This window comes from Eucyclogobius newberryi, unplaced genomic scaffold, assembly GCF_026437365.1.
Source record: "Eucyclogobius newberryi isolate DKJ021-1_F unplaced genomic scaffold, fEucNew1.0.hap1 SCAF_3, whole genome shotgun sequence".
NCBI classification, from domain to species: domain Eukaryota; kingdom Metazoa; phylum Chordata; class Actinopteri; order Gobiiformes; family Gobiidae; genus Eucyclogobius; species Eucyclogobius newberryi.
Window position 1 is genome coordinate 4,997,223 of NW_027315945.1, and position 23,112 is coordinate 5,020,334.

The window sequence follows — 23,112 nt, forward strand, 5'->3', positions numbered from 1 at the left end:
GAATAATGGATAATAAAATAAGACAAAAAACAGGTTCCCAATACATAAATCCCTTAATATTAAATCAACAACATGGTTTAAAGTTCAATCATGGGTTAAATAGGTTAATGTTCAAGTCAAAGTCAATGGATTGTCCCCAAGAAGGATGTAAGTCCAACATTGGTGCTTGTTTGTGTGCGTTTGTGTACGTGCGTGTGTGCGTGTGTGTGCGTTTGTGTGCGTGTGTGCGTTTGTGTACGTGCGTGTGTGCGTGTGTTTGTGTGCGTTTGTGTACGTGCGTGTGTATGCGTTTGTGTGCGTGTGTGCGTGCGTTTGTGTGCGTGTGTGCGTGCGTTTGTGTGCGTGTGTGCGTGCGTTTGTTTGCGTGTGTGCGTTTGTGTGCGTGTGTGCGTGCGTTTGTGTGCGTGCGTTTGTGTGCGTGTGTGCGTTTGTGTGCGTGTGTGCGTGCGTTTGTGTGCGTGTGTGCGTGCGTTTGTGTGCGTGCGTTTTTGTGCGTGTGTGCGTGCGTGTGTGCGTGCGTTTGTGTGTGTGTGTGCGTGCGTTTGTGTGCGTTTGTGTGCGTGCATGTGTGTGTGCGTTTGTGTGCGTGCGTTTGTGTGCGTGTGTGTGTGCGTTTGTGTAAGTTTGTGTAAGTTTGTGTGTGTGTGCGTGTGTGTGCGTTTGTCTGCGTTTGTGTGCGTTTGTGTGCGTTTTTATGCATGTGTGTGTGCGTTTGTGTAAGTTTGTGTTCGTGTGTGTGCGTGTGCGTTTGTGTGCGTGCGTGTGTGTGTGTGCGTTTGTGTGCGTGTGTGCGTGCGTTTGTGTAAGTTTGTGTAAGTTTGTGTGTGTGTGCGTTTGTCTGCGTTTGTGTGCGTTTGTGTAAGTTTGTGTTCGTGTGTGTGTTTTTGTGTGTTTTTGTGCGTGTGTGTGTGCGTGTGTGTGTGCGTTTGTGTAAGTTTGTGTTCGTGTGTGTGCGTGTGCGTTTGTGTGCGTTTGTGTAAGTTTGTGTGTGGAGGCTGCAAGGCAGAAACAGTCCTTATCTGTTCTCAGCAATAGCAGAGCAGTGAGGCGTTCACTGTCCCGCATGAACGAGGCGCCGTGCGTTTTCTGTCCCGCACGACTGATCACGACTGATCAAGTCAAGTTTATTACACAGACAACTCAAAGTGCTTCAGAATTCACTACATTTGAAATATATAGAAAGTTCAAATACAATATACAAATACAAAGGCATAAACAATCATGTCATTTCAAGTCAATAAATACATAAACCACACATAACTTTTTTTCGAGATGCAGATTTTCTGGAAGAGAGTTTCACAACTGGGAGGCAGAAAGAAAGAAAATCAGGCTTTACCACTTCAAGTACGAACTCTGGGATTCACCAAAAGACCAGCTGAACTTAGGGGCCGGAAGGGAAGGTCCGTAACATACTTTGGTCCTCAAAGATTTGTGGACCAACAGAATTTTACTCTTTCTCTTTTAATAAGAGAAAGAGTCTAAACAGACGGCAACACAAAGAACTTCATTCCAAAGGTTCAGAATATGCAGACGTTAAAGCTGCCGTATGTATCACATAGCGACACATACGGCAGCTTAGTCAAACGGACCATTAACGTAAATGTGCTTTATGATCTTTGTGAGGGCACAGGCCCTTCACGTGCACAATCACGCGCTCGCTTCATGCGCAGGCCACTCACTTATTTGAATGTTTTCCTTCATTGCTCCTCTGTTCAGATGCCCTCCCTCAGTGGCACAGATCCTCAGTGCTCTCCCTTCACTAATGAGTTACGTTTACTGTCGTTAGGAGCTGCTGTTCCTTCTGTCGTTTTACTGTTACATTATTACGATTGAGGCCTTAGATTGCTCACTTTGTGCACAGGGGATTATCACGCAGGGCAGTGTGGGCTACAGTCTGACCTGAGCACGTTCAGCACAATCAGGCTCATATTAAGATAAGATAAGTTCATCCTTTATTGTCCACACATGGGGGACATGTCGGTGTTACACTGCAGTAGATACAGAGGAAGGACAGATAACTTATAGGAAGTTTAGAATAGAAGAACTCTTGATAGAAGAACTCTTATTAACAAAACTCCTCTCATATCTTAATAGGGAATGGAGGGGGGAAAAGATAAAAACAAAATAATAATAAAATAAAGTAAAGTAAAAATAGCTAGCATAAGACTAAATAATACTAATACTAATGGTAAGTAAACACTCTTATTTACATCAGTTATATGCACATGAATATGGCCTTAATTGCTTGAGAGTACGACAGTAATTCACATGAATATGACGGTATTACACATGGTTAAGTCAGTATTGCACATGGTTAAGTCAGTATTACACATGGTTAAGTCAGTATTGCACATGGTTAAGTCAGTATTGCACATGGTTAAGTCAGTATTGCACATGGTTAAGTCAGTATTGCACATGGTTAAGTCAGTATTACACATGGTTAAGTCAGTATTGCACATGGTTAAGTCAGTATTATACATGGTTAAGTCAGTATTACACATGGTTAGTCAGTATTGCACATGGTTAAGTCAGTATTGCACATGGTTAAGTCAGTATTGCACATGGTTAAGTCAGTATTGCACATGGTTAAGTCAGTATAGTATTGCACATGGTTAAGTCAGTATTGCACATGGTTAAGTCAGTATTGCACATGGTTAAGTCAGTATTGCACATGGTTAAGTCAGTATTACACATGGTTAAGTCAGTATTGCACATGGTTAAGTCAGTATTGCACATGGTTAAGTCAGTATTACACATGATTAAGTCAGTATTACACATGGTTAAGTCAGTATTGCACATGGTTAAGTCAGTATTGCACATGGTTAAGTCAGTATTGCACATGGTTAAGCCAGTATTGCACATGGTTAAGTCAGTATTGCACATGGTTAAGTCAGTATAGTATTGCACATGGTTAAGTCAGTATTGCACATGGTTAAGCCAGTATTACACATGGTTAAGTCAGTATTGCACATGGTTATGTCAGTATTGCACATGGTTAAGTCAGTATTGCACATGGTTAAGTCAGTATTGCACATGGTTAAGTCAGTATTGCACATGGTTATGTCAGTATTGCACATGGTTAAGTCAGTATTGCACTTGGTTAAGTCAGTATTGCACATGGTTATGTCAGTATTGCACATGGTTAAGTCAGTATTGCACATGTTCAGGGCAGTGTTTGTTGTAGAGTGTGACAGCAGCAGAAGGAAAGACTGTGAAACGTCTTATTATGAGAGGATATTCTGACAGATACTGATAGAGGAGAGAAGTCTTGTTTCCATTGACCATCAAATTGCGTGTGGGTCCCAACTGTTACTGCTACAGTTTAATTCACAGATGTGTCCATCCCGGAGACGCCTGTCACCATGGCAATGTCAAATAAGTATGGGACAGAGTGTCTGGAATGCTCTGTATGTGGTCTGTCATTTCTTTGTGATTTGAATGCATTTTTCCTGTTGTGTGATTGTGAAGCACTTTGAATTGCCTGGTGTATGAAATGTGCTCTACAAATACACTTGCCTTGCCTTAAAGGCCACGCCCTCAGATGAGCAGCGCCCTGTGAAGCTGTTTAAAGACTCCTTTGCGGGTCTCCACCGCCGATTAGTGTTTCCACCTCCATCTCGGAGAATTTCCTCCTTTTCTCGTCAGTCTGTAGCACCGCGTCTCACCCTTATGAATATACTCAATATGTTAATTTGGTCAATTCCATAGCCATAATAGTATATTAGGCGGGATCAGGGCAGGCTCAGGAGCGGAGCACTGAATTGGTGCCGCACAGATGTAAGATTTGTGGGATTTAGGAAGAGGGAAGTGCGTACAGGTGTTTGTCAATCGTCCTTTAGTTGCGGTCGTGAAATGTTGTCCTTTCCGGTGTGTTCTTTTATAAATGAGGCCCCAGATCTGTGGAGGGTCAAAGAGGGAATGCCTGTTTTTCAAGGTATTTTTGGAACATTTCAGACAGCAACAGAGATGACCAAAAATGAAGTAGAACACTTTGGGAAACTACTCCAGTAAAGGTAATTGCAAGTGCAAGAGTGCAACATCTGATTTATAAGTTATATTTACAATCAGAGCGTGCCACTTTTACTTCCATCACCTCACAATCCTTCATATACAATACATCAGGAAAATATGGAAAATATTCACTTTTTCCCCAGTTGTTTTTTGTTACTTCCTTGTTCCAAAATGGATTTAATTATTTCCTCAAAATTCCACAAACAATACTCCATAATTACAACGTGAAAAGGTTGTTTGAATTCTTTGCAAATGTTTAAAAAAAACTCTTGTATATAAGTATTCACATCCTTTGCTCAGTACTTCGTTGAAGCTCCTTTGTCCCTAATTACAGCCTGAAGTTTTTTTGAGTTTAATGCTACAAGCTCACGACATATTAATGGGCAGTTTCTTCCACTCTTCTTCACAGAACTTCTCCAGCTCCATCAGGTTGGATGGTGAGCTTCAGTTCACAGCTGTTTTCAGATCTCTCCAGAGATGTTCAGTTGGGTTCACGTCTGGGCTCTGGGCCTCTCAAGGACATTCACAGAGTTGTGCTGTAGCCACTCTTTTGTTCTCCTGGCTGTGTGCTTAGGGTCATTGTCTTGTTGGAAGATGAACCTTCACCCCAGCCTGAGGTCCAGAGCCTCTGGAGCAGGTTTTCATCATGGATGTCTCTGTAACTGCTGCATTCATCTTTCTGTTGACCCTGACTAGTCTCCCAGTTCCTGGTGCTGAAAACATCTCCACAGCCTGATGCTGCCTCCACCATGCTTCACTGTTGGGATGGTACTGTGCAGGTCATGAGTGGTGCCTGGTTTCCTCCAGACATGACACTTGCTACTCATTGTTTCATCAGACCAGAGATTTTTGTTTCTCATGGTCTGAGAGTGGCTTCTGTCTGGCCCCTCTACCATACGGGCTTGATTGGTGGAGTGCTGCAGAGATGGTTGTTATCCTAGAAGATTCTCTCGCCACAGAGACATGCTGGAGATCTGTCAGACTGACCATCGGGTTCTTCGTCACATCCCTGACTAAGGCTCTTTTCCCCGATTGTTCAGTTCGGCCGGGTCCAGCTCTAGAAGAGTCTTGGTGGTTCCAAGCCTTTTCCATTTATGGATTATGGAGGCCACTGTGCTCAGAGAACCTTCAATGCTGCAGAAATGTGTATGTGCCTTCCACAAATCTGTGTCTTGATACAATCCTACATTTCCTTGGACTTCCTGGCTCGCTGTTACTGTGGGACCTCATATAAACAAGTGTGTGATTTCTAAATCACGTCCAATCGACTGAATCAGAGATAATCATTGGAAATTGAGCTCAGGTACATCGTTTTTCCAGTATCATGGCAAACGCTGTGAATATGTATGCACTGTAAATACACTCTCTCTCCTCTCTATCATTATACTGTACATTTGAGGAATGGAGCTAGTGGCTTCCAAAGATCCGCGCAAGAGGTTAAAATCTTTCCAGTCCATCCTGTTGTCTTCCTCTCTGCTGCATGTTTAACATACTAAAAGCCGTATTTGGCCCCTGGAGGTAGAGTTAACTCCAGGGGGCGGGGCCAGGGTGCTCTTTTGCTACGTTGCCTATGGTAATGCTGCTTAAAGAGGCTGGAATTGGCTTCTGGAGGCTGGAGTGTGATGGTGCCAATCCATATGTGGTGATAGTGTTTGATCCAATGACTGATAACTGTGCCATTCAGAAGCACCACCTGTGGGAGATGTTTGTCACGGCCTCAAACAGGCGATGAAAGACGTGATGAAAGACGTTTTTCAATGAGTTCCCAAAATTCAAAAAATTTAATTAAATATTGAAATGCAGCGTGGAATGTTGTTTCTTTATTGAATTCACCTTTTTTTGTTCTGCACATGGTGGAGTATGTCCTCCAGATGGGCTTGAGCCAGTTTAAGCGGACCTGAGTGCTCAATGGGATGCTGAGTGGCCCAGAGGGTGTGAGAACAGAGCACACACTGTGGTCAGCTCAGATCTCGTGTTGGGCTGTCAGTCTGTGCCAGTTTCACGCAGACTGGGACAAGGATTTTGGTGAATGTGATGTGACGGTGATTTTCTAAATAGACGTTCCTTTCTAAGCTGAGCACATGAGTCTGGCCCAGAACGAGCAGTAACGGGTCCAGTCTGGCCCAGAACGAGCAGTAACGGGTCCAGTCTGGCCCAGAACGAGCAGTAACGGGTCCAGTCTGGCCCAGAACGAGCAGTAACGGGTCCAGTCTGGCCCAGAACGAGCAGTAACGGGTCCAGTCTGGCCCAGAACGAGCAGTAACAGGTCCAAGTGTTACACGGCTGCCAGAACAAGAACTAAGTTTGTTTCAGCTCCTAAAGACCCCGCCACCCGTGATCCTGTTTCCACGCTATTGCTATGGAGATTATTATCACAGAGAGCTTAGTTGAGAGACTGTGGGGAGAGAAGTGTAATAAGCTAAATAATGCTTTGTGTTTTATTACAATCAGTCACATATTCACAGAGAGACGAGACAAACGAGGAAGTGAATTTATGTGACCGGATTGTTCAACTGACAAAACGGATTCCGGGTCACGGCACCAAGTGTGACCGGATCGTTCTTGCGTTGTGTTATGAATGGCCACGAGAAAGTGAGGAAGGCAGCAGGACCTGATGGCATCAGCCCCAGGCTCCTTAAGTCCTGCAGATGAACTGTGTGGAGTTGTGGAGCATGTCTTCAACATGAGCCTGAAGCTGAGGGTGGTACCACAGGTCTGGAAGACCTCCTGTCTGGTACCTGTGCCTAAGACACCGCGCCCCAAAGACCTCAACAGCTTCAGGCCAGTGGCTCTCACGTCCCACCTGATGAAGACACTGGAGCGGCTGGTCCTGGACCACCTCCGCTCCACCGTGAGCTCAGCCATGGACCCGCTGCAGTTTGCATATCGGTCTGGCGTCGGAGTGGAGGACGCCGTCATCTCCCTGCTGCACCGCTCTCTCTCTCACCTGGAAAAGCCTGGCAGCTCTGTGAGGATTCTGTTCTTCGATCTTTCCAGCGCCTTCAACACCATCCAGCCGCTGCTCCTGAGGGACAAGCTGGAGACGGCTGGTGTGGAGTATGACCTGGCAGAGTGGATCCTGGACTACCTCACAGACCGACCCCAGTTTGTGAGAGCCCGGAACTGTGTGTCTGACACTCGGACCTGCAGTGTGGGGGCGCCCCAGGGCACTGTCCTCGCGCCCTTTCTCTTCACCCTTTACACTGCAGACTTCAGACACGACACGGACAGCTGTGTCCTGCAGAAGTTCTCTGACGACTCTGCCATCATCGGACTCATCACGGACGACGATGACGAGGAGTACAGAGGACTGGAGCAGGACTTTGTGGACTGGTGTCAGCGGAACCACCTCCTCATCAACGCGGGGAAGACCAAGGAGATGGTGGTGGACTTCCGCAGACGCCACCCCACTGCCCCCTCACCAGTGAACATCCAGGGACGGGACATTGAGAGAGTGACTCATACAAGTACCTGGGTGTTCATCTGAACCACAAACTGGACTGGACTCATAACACAGACGCACTGTACAGGAAGAGCCAGAGTCGGCTCCACCTCCTGAGGAGACTCAGGTCTTTTGGAGTGACAGGGCCACTCCTGAAGACCTTCTCTGACTCTGTGGTGGCATCAGCTCCTGTAGGTGTGGCATGCTGGAGCAGCAGCATCACAGAGAGGGAGATGAAGAGGCTGGACAAAGTCATCAAGAAGTCCAGCTCCGTCCTGGGCTGTGCTCTGGACTTGGTGCAGGAGGTCTGGGACAGAAGGGTCCTGGCTAGATTCACATCTATGCTGGACCATGAGTGTCACCCCCTGCAGGACACTCTGTCCCCTGCAGGACACTCTGTCCGCTCTGGAGAGCAGCTTCAGTGAGAGACTGATCCACCCTCGATGTGTGAAGGAAAGGTTCTGTAGGTCTTTCCTTCCTGCTGCTGTCAGACTTTATAACAAAAACTGTTAGTACTGAACACTCACAATACTGACCTAACCATGTGCAATTCTGTCATATGTGCAATTGCTGTTGGAATTCATGTGCAATCCATGTGCTGTCGTGACACATGTTCATGTGCAATTACTGTCGTGATCACATGCAATGGTATTTATTTATTTATTTATTTGTCTATGGGAGTTTTTATTTATTTATAGGAGATCTTCTACTGAAAGTGTTTTTCAGACTTCCTATAAGTGATCTGTTCTTCTAGATCTACCTCTGTATCTACCTGCGTTGCACCAATGAAATTTCCCCATGTGGGACAATAAAGGAATATCTTATCTTATCTTTATCCTTTGGAGGCCCCTTCCGTTTATTCTTGTCAACTGGTAAAAACACCAAACAAGTTAACACGTGCCACGAGTCAAATCCAGCCCAAACTAAAAAAGGATATAACACTGAAATCAGTATACAACACATAAAACATAAAGGACGACACAATGGATGACTGACCTCTTCCCGAGACAGAGATATTAAAAGGGAAGAGGAAGTCACGGCCGTCATATTTATAAGGGGAACACATGAAGAAGAAGTAGGGGCTGGAGGACACTGACAGCTCAATAAAACAAATACCAGGTACGTTGAACACAATATTAAACAAACGTAATACAGATTTTGTGTGATTATACTGCACTTGACTTAGACACAGCTAAATGCAATGATCGAGGCGGAGCGCAGACGTCCAGCTCCAAACCTGTCCCGCATGAAATGAGAATGTCTTGTCCCGGGCCAACCCGACCTTTGCGTCAAAACCCACCCGTGCATCACTAGTGTCCACAGCGCTGCGCTTGTGTGTGGACCGGCTTTAAGAGCTGAGTGCGTCACAGCTGTTTACATGTGTGAGGATAATAACCATGGATTCATTATTCTATAACGTATAATTTGTGTTTATTTATGCCCACGAAATGAGCTCCCCCTTCAAATTGAATTTAAAAAAAATGACGTGGACTTACGTGAACTGATTTTTTCTTAGTGTTCTTATTGGGGAACAATCTCACAAAGTCACATCATTGTAACTTCTATCACACAAGTGTAAATTGGAAAAATCAAAATGAGTATTTATTTCTTATTATAATTGTCTTATTCAGTCTCTGCTAAAATTGTATTTACATAAAGTCACCAAGAATCTGTTACAAAATGGCTCAGTGGCGCCCTCTGGATAATCAAACTACATTATGCCAATGGCGGGGGCAGAACCACACAGTGCGGCGGCCATTTTGGTTCAAACGTGACACGTCCATAATCCTGTTTCCATGTTTTTGTAAACTCATGCTAGGATTGTTACCGACAGTCACCAGAGGCAGCATCGTCAGGACAAATGTGGGTTCGTCTCAGGACGGGTCATAACGAGCGCTTAACAAAGCAGCAATTTTGAGCTGGACATAAGGATATGAAAATTAATGTCTATATTTAAAAATGGCTCTCCGGCACCCCCTACAAAGTTTAAATGTCCTTTCTCCACCCACATTTCCTTGGCCACGCCTCAAAAAAGTCACAGGAAGTGACACATTTAGTGTATCGTAATCCAATGAAATTTGATAAATGTAAAATTGTCTGTGTGACCATGAGCAGAAAAGTCTCTTGGGACCACACCCTATCAGAGGCCAGAGGGTCTCAGGGCGTGGTCATAAGAGGGTCTCAGGGCGTGGTCATAAGAGGGTCTCAGGGCGTGGTCATAAGAGGGTCTCAGGGCGTGGTCATAAGAGGGTCTCAGGTCGTGGTCATAAGAGGGTCTCAGGGCGTGGTCATAAGAGGGTCTCACGGCGTGGTCATAAGAGGGTCTCAGGGCGTGGTCATAAGAGGGTCTCAGGGCGTGGTCGTGGTCATAAGAGGGTCTCAGGTCGTGGTCATAAGAGGGTCTCAGGGCGTGGTCATAAGAGGGTCTCAGGGCGTGGTCATAAGAGGGTCTCAGGGTGTGGTCATAAGAGGGTCTCACGGCGTGGTCATAAGAGGGTCTCAGGGCGTGGTCATAAGAGGGTCTCAGGGCGTGGTCATAAGAGGGTCTCACGGCGTGGTCATAAGAGGGTCTCAGGGCGTGGTCATAAGAGGGTCTCAGGGCGTGGTCATAAGAGGGTCTCAGGGCGTGGTCGTGGTCATAAGAGGGTCTCAGGTCGTGGTCATAAGAGGGTCTCAGGGCGTGGTCATAAGAGGGTCTCAGGGCGTGGTCATAAGAGGGTCTCAGGGCGTGGTCATAAGAGGGTCTCAGGTCGTGGTCATAAGAGGGTCTCAGGGCGTGGTCATAAGAGGGTCTCACGGCGTGTTCATAAGAGGGTCTCAGGGCGTGGTCATAAGAGGGTCTCAGGGCGTGGTCATAAGAGGGTCTCAGGGCGTGGTCATAAGAGGGTCTCAGGGCGTGGTCATAAGAGGGTCTCACGGCGTGGTCATAAGAGGGTCTCAGGGCGTGGTCATAAGAGGGTCTCAGGGCGTGGTCATAAGAGGGTCTCAGGGCGTGGTCATAAGAGGGTCTCAGGGCGTGGTCATAACAAGCTCTTGAAGAAGCAGCAATTTAAAAACACAAAAATCCTTGAAAAATTGGCAAACTTCATGGGATTTAGATCATTTTGATGACCTTGACATAAATATGTGGGAACTAAAGTTTTATATTTAAAATTGGCTCCCCAGTGCCCCGCCCCCTGCAAAGTTATAATGGGACAGAAACAATTATCTCTGTGACACCTGCCATTTTTATCATGTAAAGCCAGGGTTGGTGGACCTCCCTCTCACTGAAGCGCCCTTCCACAGTCACAAGGGCCCTTTATCACTGCTTGCTGTTTTAATATTATAATTACAATAATACTTTAAGATGGAACTGACCCAATTCTGCCCATGAGGAGTTTGATGCGGGATAGTTCGATAGAAGTACTGAAGCTTTTGTTTTTCGGAGATTAATATTAGAATGTCATTAGACCAAAGATTAGTTCAAAGAGATGTTTCTCTGTTCAAAATTAAAGTTGGTTTCATCTGCTTCTAATAAGTAAGTCAAAGGTGAACTGCGGAACCTTCTGGTAGAGGGTCCACCACCCACCTGTCTCCATGGATACAATTGCTTAGCCTAGAACAGGGGTGCCCTGCTCCTCGGACTGACTCTCCTCTCTCCTCCCTCTCTTCTCTCTCCTCCCTCTCTCCTCCCTCTCCTCCCTCTCTTCCCTCTCCTCTCTCTCCTCCCTCTCTTCCCTCTCCTCTCTCTCCTCCCTCTCCTCTCTCTCCTCCCTCTCTCCTCTCTCCTCTCTCCTCCCTCTCCTCTCTCTCCTCCCTCTCTCCTCTCTCCTCCCTCTCTTCCCTCTCCTCCCTCCTCTCCCTCTCCTCCCTCTCTTCTCTCTCCTCCCTCTCCTCCCTCTCTCCTCTCTCCTCCCTCTCTTCCCTCTCCTCCCTCCTCTCCCTCTCCTCCCTCTCTTCTCTCTCCTCCCTCTCCTCCCTCTCTCCTCTCTCCTCCCTCTCTTCCCTCGCCTCTCTCTCCTCCCTCTCCTCCCTCTCCTCTCTCTCCTCCCTCTCCTCTCTCTCTTCCGTTCTAGACCTGTTCTTACTCTCTTTTGTACATGTGTAATATATTTCATTTCATTTGTATTTTCTAATTATTACTAGACTACAGCTAAATAAAGAATGAATTTAAAAGGAATAATAATAATCTCACCACCAGGCCAAGTTACAGGTCAGATCTGTGTGTTGTGTGTTTAAGGTATTTAAAAAAAAAAACACCAGCTGAAGATAAGGTTAATGCACCACTGTGGAACATTCCATTCAACTTGACTCCAAAAAGGAACATTCCAGAAAAAGACGAATTCAAGTGGCATGACCAGAATTGAGTGGAGTTTGTGGAGGGACGAGCCGCTCACAGGACATTATGTTATAAAAGCATGTGCCCCATGTCCTCCTCCTCAGCCTCCCTCAGCCTCCCTCAGCCTCCCTCAGCCTCCCTCAGCCTCCCTCAGCCTCCCTCAGCCTCCCCTCAGCCTCCCTCAGCCTCCCTCAGCCTCCCCTCAGCCTCCCCTCAGCCTCCCTCTGCCTCCCTCAGCCTCCCTCTGCCTCCCTCTGCCTCCCTCAGCCTCCCTCAGCCTCCACTCAGCCTCCCTCAGCCTCCCTCAGCCTCCCTCAGCCTCCCTCAGCCTCCCTCAGCCTCCCTCAGCCTCCCTCAGCCTCCCTCAGCCTCCCCTCAGCCTCCCTCAGCCTCCCTCAGCCTCCCTCTGCCTCCCTCTGCCTCCCTCTGCCTCCCTCAGCCTCCCTCAGCCTCCCTCAGCCTCCCCTCAGCCTCCCTCAGCCTCCCTCAGCCTCCCTCTGCCTCCTTCAGCCTCCCTCAGCCTCCCTCAGCCTCCCTCTGCCTCCCTCAGCCTCCCTCAGCCTCCTTCAGCCTCCCTCAGCCTCCCTCTGCCTCCCTCAGCCTCCCCTCAGCCTCCCTCAGCCTCCCTCAGCCTCCCTCAGCCTCCCTCAGCCTCCCCTCAGCCTCCCTCAGCCTCCCTCAGCCTCCCTCTGCCTCCCTCAGCCTCCCCTCAGCCTCCCTCAGCCTCCCTCAGCCTCCCTCAGCCTCCCTCTGCCTCCCTCTGCCTCCCTCAGCCTCCCCTCAGCCTCCCTCAGCCTCCCTCAGCCTCCCTCAGCCTCCCCTCAGCCTCCCTCAGCCTCCCTCAGCCTCCCCTCAGCCTCCCCTCAGGCTCCCTCTGCCTCCCTCAGCCTCCCTCTGCCTCCCTCTGCCTCCCTCAGCCTCCCTCAGCCTCCACTCAGCCTCCCTCAGCCTCCCTCAGCCTCCCTCAGCCTCCCTCAGCCTCCCTCTGCCTCCCTCTGCCTCCCTCTGCCTCCCTCAGCCTCCCTCAGCCTCCCTCAGCCTCCCTCAGCCTCCCTCAGCCTCCCCTCAGCCTCCCTCAGCCTCCCTCAGCCTCCCCTCAGCCTCCCTCAGCCTCCCTCTGCCTCCTTCAGCCTCCCTCAGCCTCCCTCAGCCTCCCTCTGCCTCCCTCAGCCTCCCTCAGCCTCCCTCAGCCTCCCTCAGCCTCCCTCTGCCTCCCTCAGCCTCCCCTCAGCCTCCCTCAGCCTCCCTCAGCCTCCTTCAGCCTCCCTCAGCCTCCCTCAGCCTCCCTCAGCCTCCCCTCAGCCTCCCTCAGCCTCCCTCAGCCTCCCTCAGCCTCCCTCTGCCTCCCTCTGCCTCCCTCAGCCTCCCCTCAGCCTCCCTCAGCCTCCCTCAGCCTCCCCTCAGCCTCCCTCAGCCTCCCCTCAGCCTCCCCTCAGCCTCCCTCTGCCTCCCTCAGCCTCCCTCAGCCTCCCTCTGCCTCCCTCTGCCTCCCTCAGCCTCCCTCAGCCTCCACTCAGCCTCCCTCAGCCTCCCTCAGCCTCCCTCAGCCTCCCTCTGCCTCCCTCTGCCTCCCTCTGCCTCCCTCAGCCTCCCTCTGCCTCCCTCAGCCTCCCTCTGCCTCCCTCTGCCTCCCTCAGCCTCCCTCAGCCTCCACTCAGCCTCCCTCAGCCTCCCTCAGCCTCCCTCAGCCTCCCTCTGCCTCCCTCAGCCTCCCCTCAGCCTCCCTCAGCCTCCCCTCAGCCTCCCTCAGCCTCCCCTCAGCCTCCCTCAGCCTCCCTCTGCCTCCCTCAGCCTCCCTCAGCCTCCCTCAGCCTCCCTCAGCCTCCCCTCAGCCTCCCTCAGCCTCCCTCAGCCTCCCCTCAGCCTCCCTCTGCCTCCCTCTGCCTCCCTCAGCCTCCACTCAGCCTCCCTCTGCCTCCCTCAGCCTCCCTCAGCCTCCCTCAGCCTCCCCTCTGCCTCCCTCAGCCTCCCCTCAGCCTCCCTCTGCCTCCCTCAGCCTCCCTCAGCCTCCACTCAGCCTCCCTCAGCCTCCCCTCAGCCTCCCTCAGCCTCCCCTCAGCCTCCCTCAGCCTCCACTCAGCCTCCCTCTGCCTCCCTCAGCCTCCCTCAGCCTCCCCTCAGCCTCCCTCAGCCTCCCCTCTGCCTCCCTCTGCCTCCCTCAGCCTCCCTCAGCCTCCACTCAGCCTCCCTCTGCCTCCCTCTGCCTCCCTCAGCCTCCCTCAGCCTCCCTCAGCCTCCCCTCTGCCTCCCTCTGCCTCCCTCAGCCTCCACTCAGCCTCCCTCTGCCTCCCTCTGCCTCCCTCAGCCTCCCTCAGCCTCCCTCAGCCTCCCTCTGCCTCCCTCTGCCTCCCTCTGCCTCCCTCAGCCTCCCTCAGCCTCCCTCAGCCTCCCCTCAGCCTCCCTCTGCCTCCCTCTGCCTCCCTCAGCCTCCCTCAGCCTCCACTCAGCCTCCCTCTGCCTCCCTCTGCCTCCCTCAGCCTCCCTCAGCCTCCCTCAGCCTCCCCTCTGCCTCCCTCAGCCTCCCTCAGCCTCCCTCAGCCTCCACTCAGCCTCCCTCAGCCTCCCCTCAGCCTCCCTCAGCCTCCCTCAGCCTCCCTCAGCCTCCCCTCAGCCTCCCTCAGCCTCCCCTCTGCCTCCCACTGCCTCCCTCAGCCTCCCTCAGCCTCCACTCAGCCTCCCTCTGCCTCCCTCAGCCTCCCTCAGCCTCCCTCAGCCTCCCCTCTGCCTCCCTCTGCCTCCCTCAGCCTCCCTCAGCCTCCACTCAGCCTCCCTCTGCCTCCCTCTGCCTCCCTCAGCCTCCCTCAGCCTCCCCTCTGCCTCCCTCAGCCTCCCCTCAGCCTCCCTCAGCCTCCCCTCAGCCTCCCTCAGCCTCCCTCAGCCTCCCTCAGCCTCCCTCAGCCTCCCCTCAGCCTCCCTCAGCCTCCCTCAGCCTCCCCTCAGCCTCCCTCAGCCTCCCTCAGCCTCCCCTCAGCCTCCCTCAGCCTCCCTCAGCCTCCCTCAGCCTCCCCTCAGCCTCCCTCAGCCTCCCTCAGCCTCCCTCAGCCTCCCCTCAGCCTCCCTCAGCCTCCCTCAGCCTCCCCTCAGCCTCCCTCAGCCTCCCTCAGCCTCCCTCAGCCTCCCCTCAGCCTCCCTCAGCCTCCCCTCAGCCTCCCTCAGCCTCCCTCAGCCTCCCTCAGCCTCCCCTCAGCCTCCCTCAGCCTCCCTCAGCCTCCCTCAGCCTCCCCTCAGCCTCCCTCAGCCTCCCTCAGCCTCCCCTCAGCCTCCCTCAGCCTCCCTCAGCCTCCCTCAGCCTCCCTCAGCCTCCCTCAGCCTCCCTCAGCCTCCCTCAGCCTCCCTCAGCCTCCCCTCAGCCTCCCTCAGCCTCCCTCAGCCTCCCCTCAGCCTCCCTCAGCCTCCCTCAGCCTCCCTCAGCCTCCCCTCAGCCTCCCTCAGCCTCCCCTCAGCCTCCCTCAGCCTCCCTCAGCCTCCCTCAGCCTCCCCTCAGCCTCCCTCAGCCTCCCTCAGCCTCCCTCAGCCTCCCCTCAGCCTCCCTCAGCCTCCCTCAGCCTCCCCTCAGCCTCCCTCAGCCTCCCTCAGCCTCCCTCAGCCTCCCTCAGCCTCCCTCTGCCTCCCTCAGCCTCCCTCTGCCTCCCTCAGCCTCCCTCAGCCTCCCTCAGCCTCCCCTCAGCCTCCCTCAGCCTCCCTCAGCCTCCCTCAGCCTCCCCTCAGCCTCCCTCAGCCTCCCTCAGCCTCCCTCAGCCTCCCTCAGCCTCCCCTCAGCCTCCCTCAGCCTCCCTCAGCCTCCCTCAGCCTCCCTCAGCCTCCCCTCAGCCTCCCTCAGCCTCCCTCAGCCTCCCTCAGCCTCCCTCAGCCTCCCCTCAGCCTCCCTCAGCCTCCCTCAGCCTCCCCTCAGCCTCCCTCAGCCTCCCTCAGCCTCCCCTCAGCCTCCCTCAGCCTCCCTCAGCCTCCCTCAGCCTCCCTCAGCCTCCCTCAGCCTCCCTCAGCCTCCCTCTGCCTCCCTCAGCCTCCCTCAGCCTCCCTCAGCCCCCCTCCAGCACAGCGTGGAGCACCAGCACATTTTCATTTTCCTTCTTATGCAAATGCCATAATTCATGTCTGATTGGAATTAATTGCGCATGTCGCTGTGAGCCTCTGAAGTCTAAACACAATCCTGATTTATGATCCGAGCAGAAGTGAATGACAAATAAGGCCCTATAAGCAGATTATTATGTCCCATATAACTGCACTTCACTTAAAGGGGAGCCACAATGTCATCTTATTGTTAACTTCTATGAGCTTTTATGTTGTCACTTCATATCCTCCTCAAACGTTGTGTTTTGTTTCACATTTCAATAAGAGCTCAAAGTTCCTCCCTGTGGCAACATTTTATCCCATCAATTATGATTATAGTCGACTATTAAAATGATCGTAGTCATATTTTGAGTCGTAGTTCTCTGGAATATACAGACTCTAAAGCATATGCAAAAATACATTTTTATCTATAATATTTATAAATAAAGCACTTAATAAATATTCTTCAGTTGCCATATTTCAATCTTTATTTGGTTGATCTTATATTTAAAAAGTCTACACATGCAACAGAATCCTGAAATAAAGGTTTGTTGCAGCCCTAATGTGCGATATGTTTAGTATGTGCAGAATATCAGCCTCTTTTTAGGACAATCTTAAGCTAAAGCTTTAAAAACAACATGATTAAATGTGATACTTTAGACAACTTTTACTATTTTAAATCCTGAAGGTTTAAAAAGCCAGGATAATGTCGTGGCTCACTCTCTCTGCTGCTCTGCTTGTGGATAACCTCCTCTCAGACCCTGTGAGTGCTGTCACTGTGGCTCTATGTTTAAATCATGTCCGACGACGGGGAGAGGTCATGACCTTTCTGCTCTAGGACAGGAGCTGGAGACATGTCCATCAGAGAATGCTCCTGACCTCAGCAGGAAAAGAGCTCAAAACTCTTTCCTCCTGAGACACTCTTCTCTCGTCAGAAAGTGACATCCACATGAGTTTAAATGCAGCTTCTATATTAGGGCCGCAGCTATCGATTCTTTTAGTAATCGATTAATCGATCGATTTTTTTCTTCGATTAATTGATTAATTCCATAAACCATTTAAAAGCATATTCAATCGTTTTTTAAATAAACCTTATACTTCATTGTAATAAACAAATAACAGATTGCGTTTCTGCGTAAAAAAAAAACACATTTTATTCTTAATTTCACATACGTTTGTCTCCAAAACAGCAAAATTTCTCTGTGTTCTGTTTGAACATAAAGAATATACAAAACAATATATATATAAAGGGCTAATTCAGCTAATGGAGCGGGAGTGTGAGCGGGAGTGTGAGCGGGAGTGTGGAGCGGGAGTGTGGAGCGGGAGTGTGGAGCGGGAGTGTGAGCGGGAGTGTGAGCGGGAGTGTGGAGCGGGAGTGTGGAGCGGGAGTGTGAGCGGGAGTGTGGAGCGGGAGTGTGAGCGGGAGTGTGAGCGGGAGTGTGGAGCGGGAGTGTGGAGCGGGAGTGTGAGCGGGAGTGTGGAGCGGGAGTGTGGAGCGGGAGTGTGAGCGGGAGTGTGGAGCGGGAGTGTGGAGCGGGAGTGTGAGCGGGAGTGTGAGCGGGAGTGTGAGCGGGAGTGTGAGCGGGAGTGTGAGCGGGAGTGTGAGCGGGAGTGTGGAGCGGGAGTGAGAGCGGGAGTGTGGAGCGGGAGTGTGAGCGGGAGTGTGGAGCGGGAGTGTGGAGCGGGAGTGTGAGCGGGAGTGTGAGCGGGAGTGTGAGCGGGAGTGTGAGCGGGAGTGTGGAGCGGGAGTGTGAGCGGGAGTGTGAGCGGGAGTGTGAGCGGGAGTGTGAGCGGAAGTGTGAGCGGGAGTGTGAGCGGGAGTGTGAGCGGGGGTGTGAGCGGGAGTGTGAGCGGGAGTGTGAGCGGAAGTGTGAGCGGGGGTGTGAGCGGGAGTGTGAGCGGGAGTGTGAGCGGGAGTGTGGAGCGGGAGTGTGAGCGGGAGTGTGGAGCGGGAGTGTGAGCGGGAGTGTGAGCGGGAGTGTGGAGCGGGAGTGTGGAGCGGGAGTGTGAGCGGGAGTGTGAGCGGGAGTGTGGAGCGGGAGTGTGAGCGGGAGTGTGGAGCGGGAGTGTGAGCGGGAGTGTGGAGCGGGAGTGTGGAGCGGGAGTGTGAGCGGGAGTGTGAGCGGGAGTGTGAGCGGGAGTGTGGAGCGGGAGTGTGGAGCGGGAGTGTGAGCGGGAGTGTGGAGCGGGAGTGTGAGCGGGAGTGTGGAGCGGGAGTGTTAGCGGGAGTGTGGAGCGGGAGTGTGAGCGGGAGTGTGGAGCGGGAGTGTGGAGCGGGAGTGTGAGCGGGAGTGTGGAGCGGGAGTGTGAGCGGGAGTGTGAGCGGGAGTGTGAGCGGAGGTGTGAGCGGGGGTGTGAGCGGGAGTGTGAGCGGGAGTGTGAGCGGGAGTGTGGAGCGGGAGTGTGGAGCGGGAGTGTGAGCGGGAGTGTGAGCGGGAGTGTGGAGCGGGAGTGTGAGCGGGAGTGTGGAGCGGGAGTGTGGAGCGGGAGTGTGGAGCGGGAGTGTGGAGCGGGAGTGTGAGCGGGAGTGTGGAGCGGGAGTGTGAGCGGGAGTGTGGAGCGGGAGTGAGAGCGGGAGTGTGAGCGGGAGTGTGGAGCGGGAGTGTGAGCGGGAGTGTGGAGCGGGAGTGTGAGCGGGAGTGTGGAGCGGGAGTTTGAGCGGGAGTGTGAGCGGGAGTGTGAGCGGGAGTGTGAGCGGGAGTGTGAGCGGGAGTGTGGAGCGGGAGTGTGAGCGGGAGTGTGAGCGGGAGTGTGAGCGGGAGTGTGGAGCGGAAGTGTGAGCGGGAGTGTGGAGCGGGAGTGTGGAGCGGGAGTGTGGAGCGGGAGTGAGAGCGGGAGTGTGGAGCGGGAGTGTGAGCGGGAGGGTGAGCGGGAGTGTGGAGCGGGAGTCTGAGCGGGAGTGTGGAGCGGGAGTGTGGAGCGGGAGTGTGGAGCGGGAGTGTGGAGCGGGAGTGTGAGCGGGAGTGTGGAGCGGGAGTGTGAGCGGGAGTGTGGAGCGGGAGTGTGAGCGGGAGTGTGAGCGGGAGTGTGAGCGGGAGTGTGAGCGGGAGTGTGGAGCGGGAGTGTGGAGCGGGAGTGTGGAGCGGGAGTGTGAGCGGGAGTGTGAGCGGGGGTGTGAGCGGGAGTGTGGAGCGGGAGTGTGGAGCGGGAGTGTGGAGCGGGAGTGTGAGCGGGGGTGTGAGCGGGAGTGTGAGCGGGGGTGTGAGCGGGAGTGTGAGCGGGGGTGTGAGCGGGGGTGTGAGCGGGGGTGTGAGCGGGAGTGTGAGCGGGAGTGTGGAGCGGGAGTGTGAGCGGGAGTGTGGAGCGGGAGTGTGGAGCGGGAGTGTGAGCGGGGGTGTGAGCGGGGGTGTGAGCGGGAGTGTGAGCGGGAGTGTGGAGCGGGAGTGTGAGCGGGAGTGTGAGCGGGAGTGTGGAGCGGGAGTGTGAGCGGGAGTGTGGAGCGGGAGTGTGGAGCGGGAGTGTGGAGCGGGAGTGTGGAGCGGGAGTGTGAGCGGGAGTGTGGAGCGGGAGTGTGAGCGGGAGTGTGGAGCGGGAGTGAGAGCGGGAGTGTGAGCGGGAGTGTGGAGCGGGAGTGTGAGCGGGAGTGTGGAGCGGGAGTGTGAGCGGGAGTTTGAGCGGGAGTGTGAGCGGGAGTGTGAGCGGGAGTGTGGAGCGGGAGTGTGAGCGGGAGTGTGAGCGGGAGTGTGAGCGGGAGTGTGGAGCGGAAGTGTGAGCGGGAGTGTGGAGCGGGAGTGTGGAGCGGGAGTGAGAGCGGGAGTGTGGAGCGGGAGTGTGGAGCGGGAGTGTGAGCGGGAGGGTGAGCGGGAGTGTGGAGCGGGAGTCTGAGCGGGAGTGTGGAGCGGGAGTGTGGAGCGGGAGTGTGGAGCGGGAGTGTGAGCGGGAGTGTGAGCGGGAGTGTGAGCGGGAGTGTGGAGCGGGAGTGTGAGCGGGAGTGTGGAGCGGGAGTGTGAGCGGGGGTGTGAGCGGGAGTGTGAGCGGGAGTGTGAGCGGGAGTGTGGAGCGGGAGTGTGGAGCGGGAGTGTGAGCGGGAGTGTGAGCGGGGGTGTGAGCGGGAGTGTGGAGCGGGAGTGTGGAGCGGGAGTGTGGAGCGGGAGTGTGAGCGGGGGTGTGAGCGGGAGTGTGAGCGGGAGTGTGAGCGGGAGTGTGGAGCGGGAGTGTGAGCGGGAGTGTGGAGCGGGAGTGTGAGCGGGAGTGTGAGCGGGAGTGTGGAGCGGGAGTGTGAGCGGGAGTGTGGAGCGGGAGTGTGAGCGGGAGTGTGGAGCGGGAGTGTGAGCGGGAGTGTGGAGCGGGAGTGTGAGCGGGAGTGTGGAGCGGGAGTGTGAGCGGGAGTGTGAGCGGGAGTGTGAGCGGAGGTGTGAGCGGGGGTGTGAGCGGGAGTGTGAGCGGGAGTGTGAGCGGGAGTGTGGAGCGGGAGTGTGAGCGGGAGTGTGGAGCGGGAGTGTGGAGCGGGAGTGTGGAGCGGGAGTGTGAGCGGGAGTGTGGAGCGGGAGTGTGAGCGGGAGTGTGGAGCGGGAGTGTGAGCGGGAGTGTGGAGCGGGAGTGTGAGCGGGAGTGTGGAGCGGGAGTTTGAGCGGGAGTGTGAGCGGGAGTGTGAGCGGGAGTGTGAGCGGGAGTGTGGAGCGGGAGTGTGAGCGGGAGTGTGAGCGGGAGTGTGGAGCGGAAGTGTGAGCGGGAGTGTGGAGCGGGAGTGTGGAGCGGGAGTGTGGAGCGGGAGTGAGAGCGGGAGTGTGGAGCGGGAGTGTGGAGCGGGAGTGTGAGCGGGAGGGTGAGCGGGAGTGTGGAGCGGGAGTCTGAGCGGGAGTGTGGAGCGGGAGTGTGGAGCGGGAGTGTGGAGCGGGAGTGTGGAGCGGGAGTGTGAGCGGGAGTGTGGAGCGGGAGTGTGGAGCGGGAGTGTGAGCGGGAGTGTGGAGCGGGAGTGTGAGCGGGAGTGTGGAGCGGGAGTGTGAGCGGGGGTGTGAGCGGGAGTGTGAGCGGGAGTGTGAGCGGGAGTGTGAGCGGGAGTGTGGAGCGGGAGTGTGGAGCGGGAGTGTGAGCGGGAGTGTGAGCGGGGGTGTGAGCGGGAGTGTGGAGCGGGAGTGTGGAGCGGGAGTGTGGAGCGGGAGTGTGAGCGGGGGTGTGAGCGGGAGTGTGAGCGGGGGTGTGAGCGGGGGTGTGAGCGGGGGTGTGAGCGGGAGTGTGAGCGGGAGTGTGGAGCGGGAGTGTGAGCGGGAGTGTGGAGCGGGAGTGTGAGCGGGGGTGTGAGCGGGGGTGTGGAGCGGGAGTGTGGAGCGGGAGTGTGGAGCGGGAGTGTGAGCGGGAGGGTGAGCGGGGGTGTGAGCGGGAGTGTGGAGCGGGAGTGTGGAGCGGGAGTGTGGAGCGGGAGTGTGAGCGGGAGGGTGAGCGGGAGTCTGAGCGGGAGTGTGGAGCGGGAGTGTGAGCGGGAGTGTGGAGCGGGAATGTGAGCGGGAGTGTGAGCGGGAGTGTGGAGCGGGAGTGTGAGCGGGAGTGTGGAGCGGGAGGGGGAGCGTGAGCGGGAGCGTGAGCGTGAGCGGGAGCGAGAGCGGGAGTGTGGAGCGGGAGTGTGGAGCGGGAGTGTGGAGCGTGAGCGGGAGTGTGAGCGGGAGGGTGAGCGGGAGCGTGAGCGGGAGTGTGGAGCGGGAGTGTGAGCGGGAGTGTGAGCGGGAGCGGGAGTGTGGAGCGGGAGTGTGGAGCGGGAGTGTGGAGCGGGAGTGTGAGCGGGAGTGTGTGAGCGGGAGTGTGAGCGGGAGTGAGAGCGGGAGTGAGAGCGGGAGTGTGAGCGGGAGTGTGGAGCGGGAGTGAGAGCGGGAGTGTGAGCGGGAGTGTGGAGCGGGAGTGTGGAGCGGGAGTGTGAGCGGGAGGGTGAGCGGGAGGGTGAGCGGGAGCGTGAGCGGGAGTGTGAGCGGGAGTGTGGAGCGGGAGTGTGGAGCGGGAGTGTGGAGCGGGAGTGTGGAGTGTGAGCGGGAGTGTGAGCGGGAGGGTGAGCGGGAGCGTGAGCGGGAGTGTGAGCGGGAGTGTGGAGCGGGAGTGTGGAGCGGGAGTGTGAGCGGGAGTGTGAGCGGGAGCGGGAGTGTGGAGCGGGAGTGTGAGCGGGAGTGTGAGCGGGAGTGTGGAGCGGGAGTGTGGAGCGGGAGTGTGTGAGCGGGAGTGAGAGCGGGAGTGAGAGCGGGAGTGTGAGCGGGAGTGTGGAGCGGGAGTGTGAGCGGGAGTGTGAGCGGGAGTGAGAGCGGGAGTGTGAGCGGGAGGGTGAGCGGGGGTGTGAGTGGGAGTGTGAGCGGGAGGGTGAGCGGGAGTGTGGAGCGGGAGTGTGGAGCGGGAGTGTGGAGCGGGAGTGAGAGCGGGAGTGTGGAGCGGGAGTGTGGAGCGGGAGTGAGAGCGGGAGTGTGGAGCGGGAGTGTGGAGCGTGAGCGGGAGCGGGAGTGTGGAGCGGGAGTGTGGAGCGTGAGTGAGAGCGGGAGTGTGGAGCGGTGAGGACGCGGGTGCTGGGGCATATACACAGAAAGAACAGGTCCCTCTGGAGTGTGTTCGAGCTGCTGGTTTCCTGACCTTGACTTTGACCTTGAGCTGTGATGAGGCGTCTGGCTGAGGAGGCACTTTTGGATCAGAGTCCAAGTCAGAGTCCAAGTCAGAGTGCAAGTCAGAGTCCAAGTCATTAGTAATTTTGTTTGAGTCAAGTCCTGAGTCTTATACGACATCTCTACCACACGGCAGCGGCTCCTGGGGGCCCTTTGTCTCACACAGCTCGTCCTCTCTCTTAGATCTTCAGTCCAGAACGTTGGAGAGTGTCTTCATCTTCCAGGAGCCGGCTGAAGCCGAGGCCAGTGCCCAGGCCTACGATGCCATCGTGGTGGAGCAGTGGACCGTCATTCATGTGAGTGAAGACTTCGTCCACTGCTGTGGGACTATGACTTTGCTTCTAATAAATCGAGTATGTTTAATTTAGGTCAAGATAATTTAGACTTTTACACAATTACATGTTAATCCAATAATATATAATAAGTTGAATGCTGTTGTCCAAAGTGTGTCCTGATGTGTAAAAATCACATATTTAAGACTAAACCCAGAAGGAGCTCATCGTTCATTTATGCTCCAGGACACGCTCTGGGTCAGGGTTCAAACTACAGGTCAAAAGTGAAAAAATATATTTTGATTTGATTATTTTATTGACAATTATATATTATTTAACACTATAAACATATTAGGGAGTTACAATATTTTTTATAAAATGGCAGTTGTTTGTGTTTATCTGTATCATTTAAGGCAAGACACTGTAGGTGAATGTTTAACTTTTTCA

At 54.5% G+C, this 23,112-nt stretch overlaps 1 protein-coding gene across 1 annotated transcript in view; it reads left to right on the forward strand.

Moving 5' to 3' along the window:
- rftn1b (raftlin, lipid raft linker 1b) overlaps positions 1-23,112 on the forward strand; it is a 171,708-nt gene that overhangs the window by 142,956 nt on the left and 5,640 nt on the right. Inside the window, exon 6 of the mRNA XM_072460801.1 lies at positions 22,577-22,689. Within this exon, the coding sequence (XP_072316902.1) occupies positions 22,577-22,689 (113 nt within the window). The remainder of the gene's footprint in view (positions 1-22,576; positions 22,690-23,112) is intronic.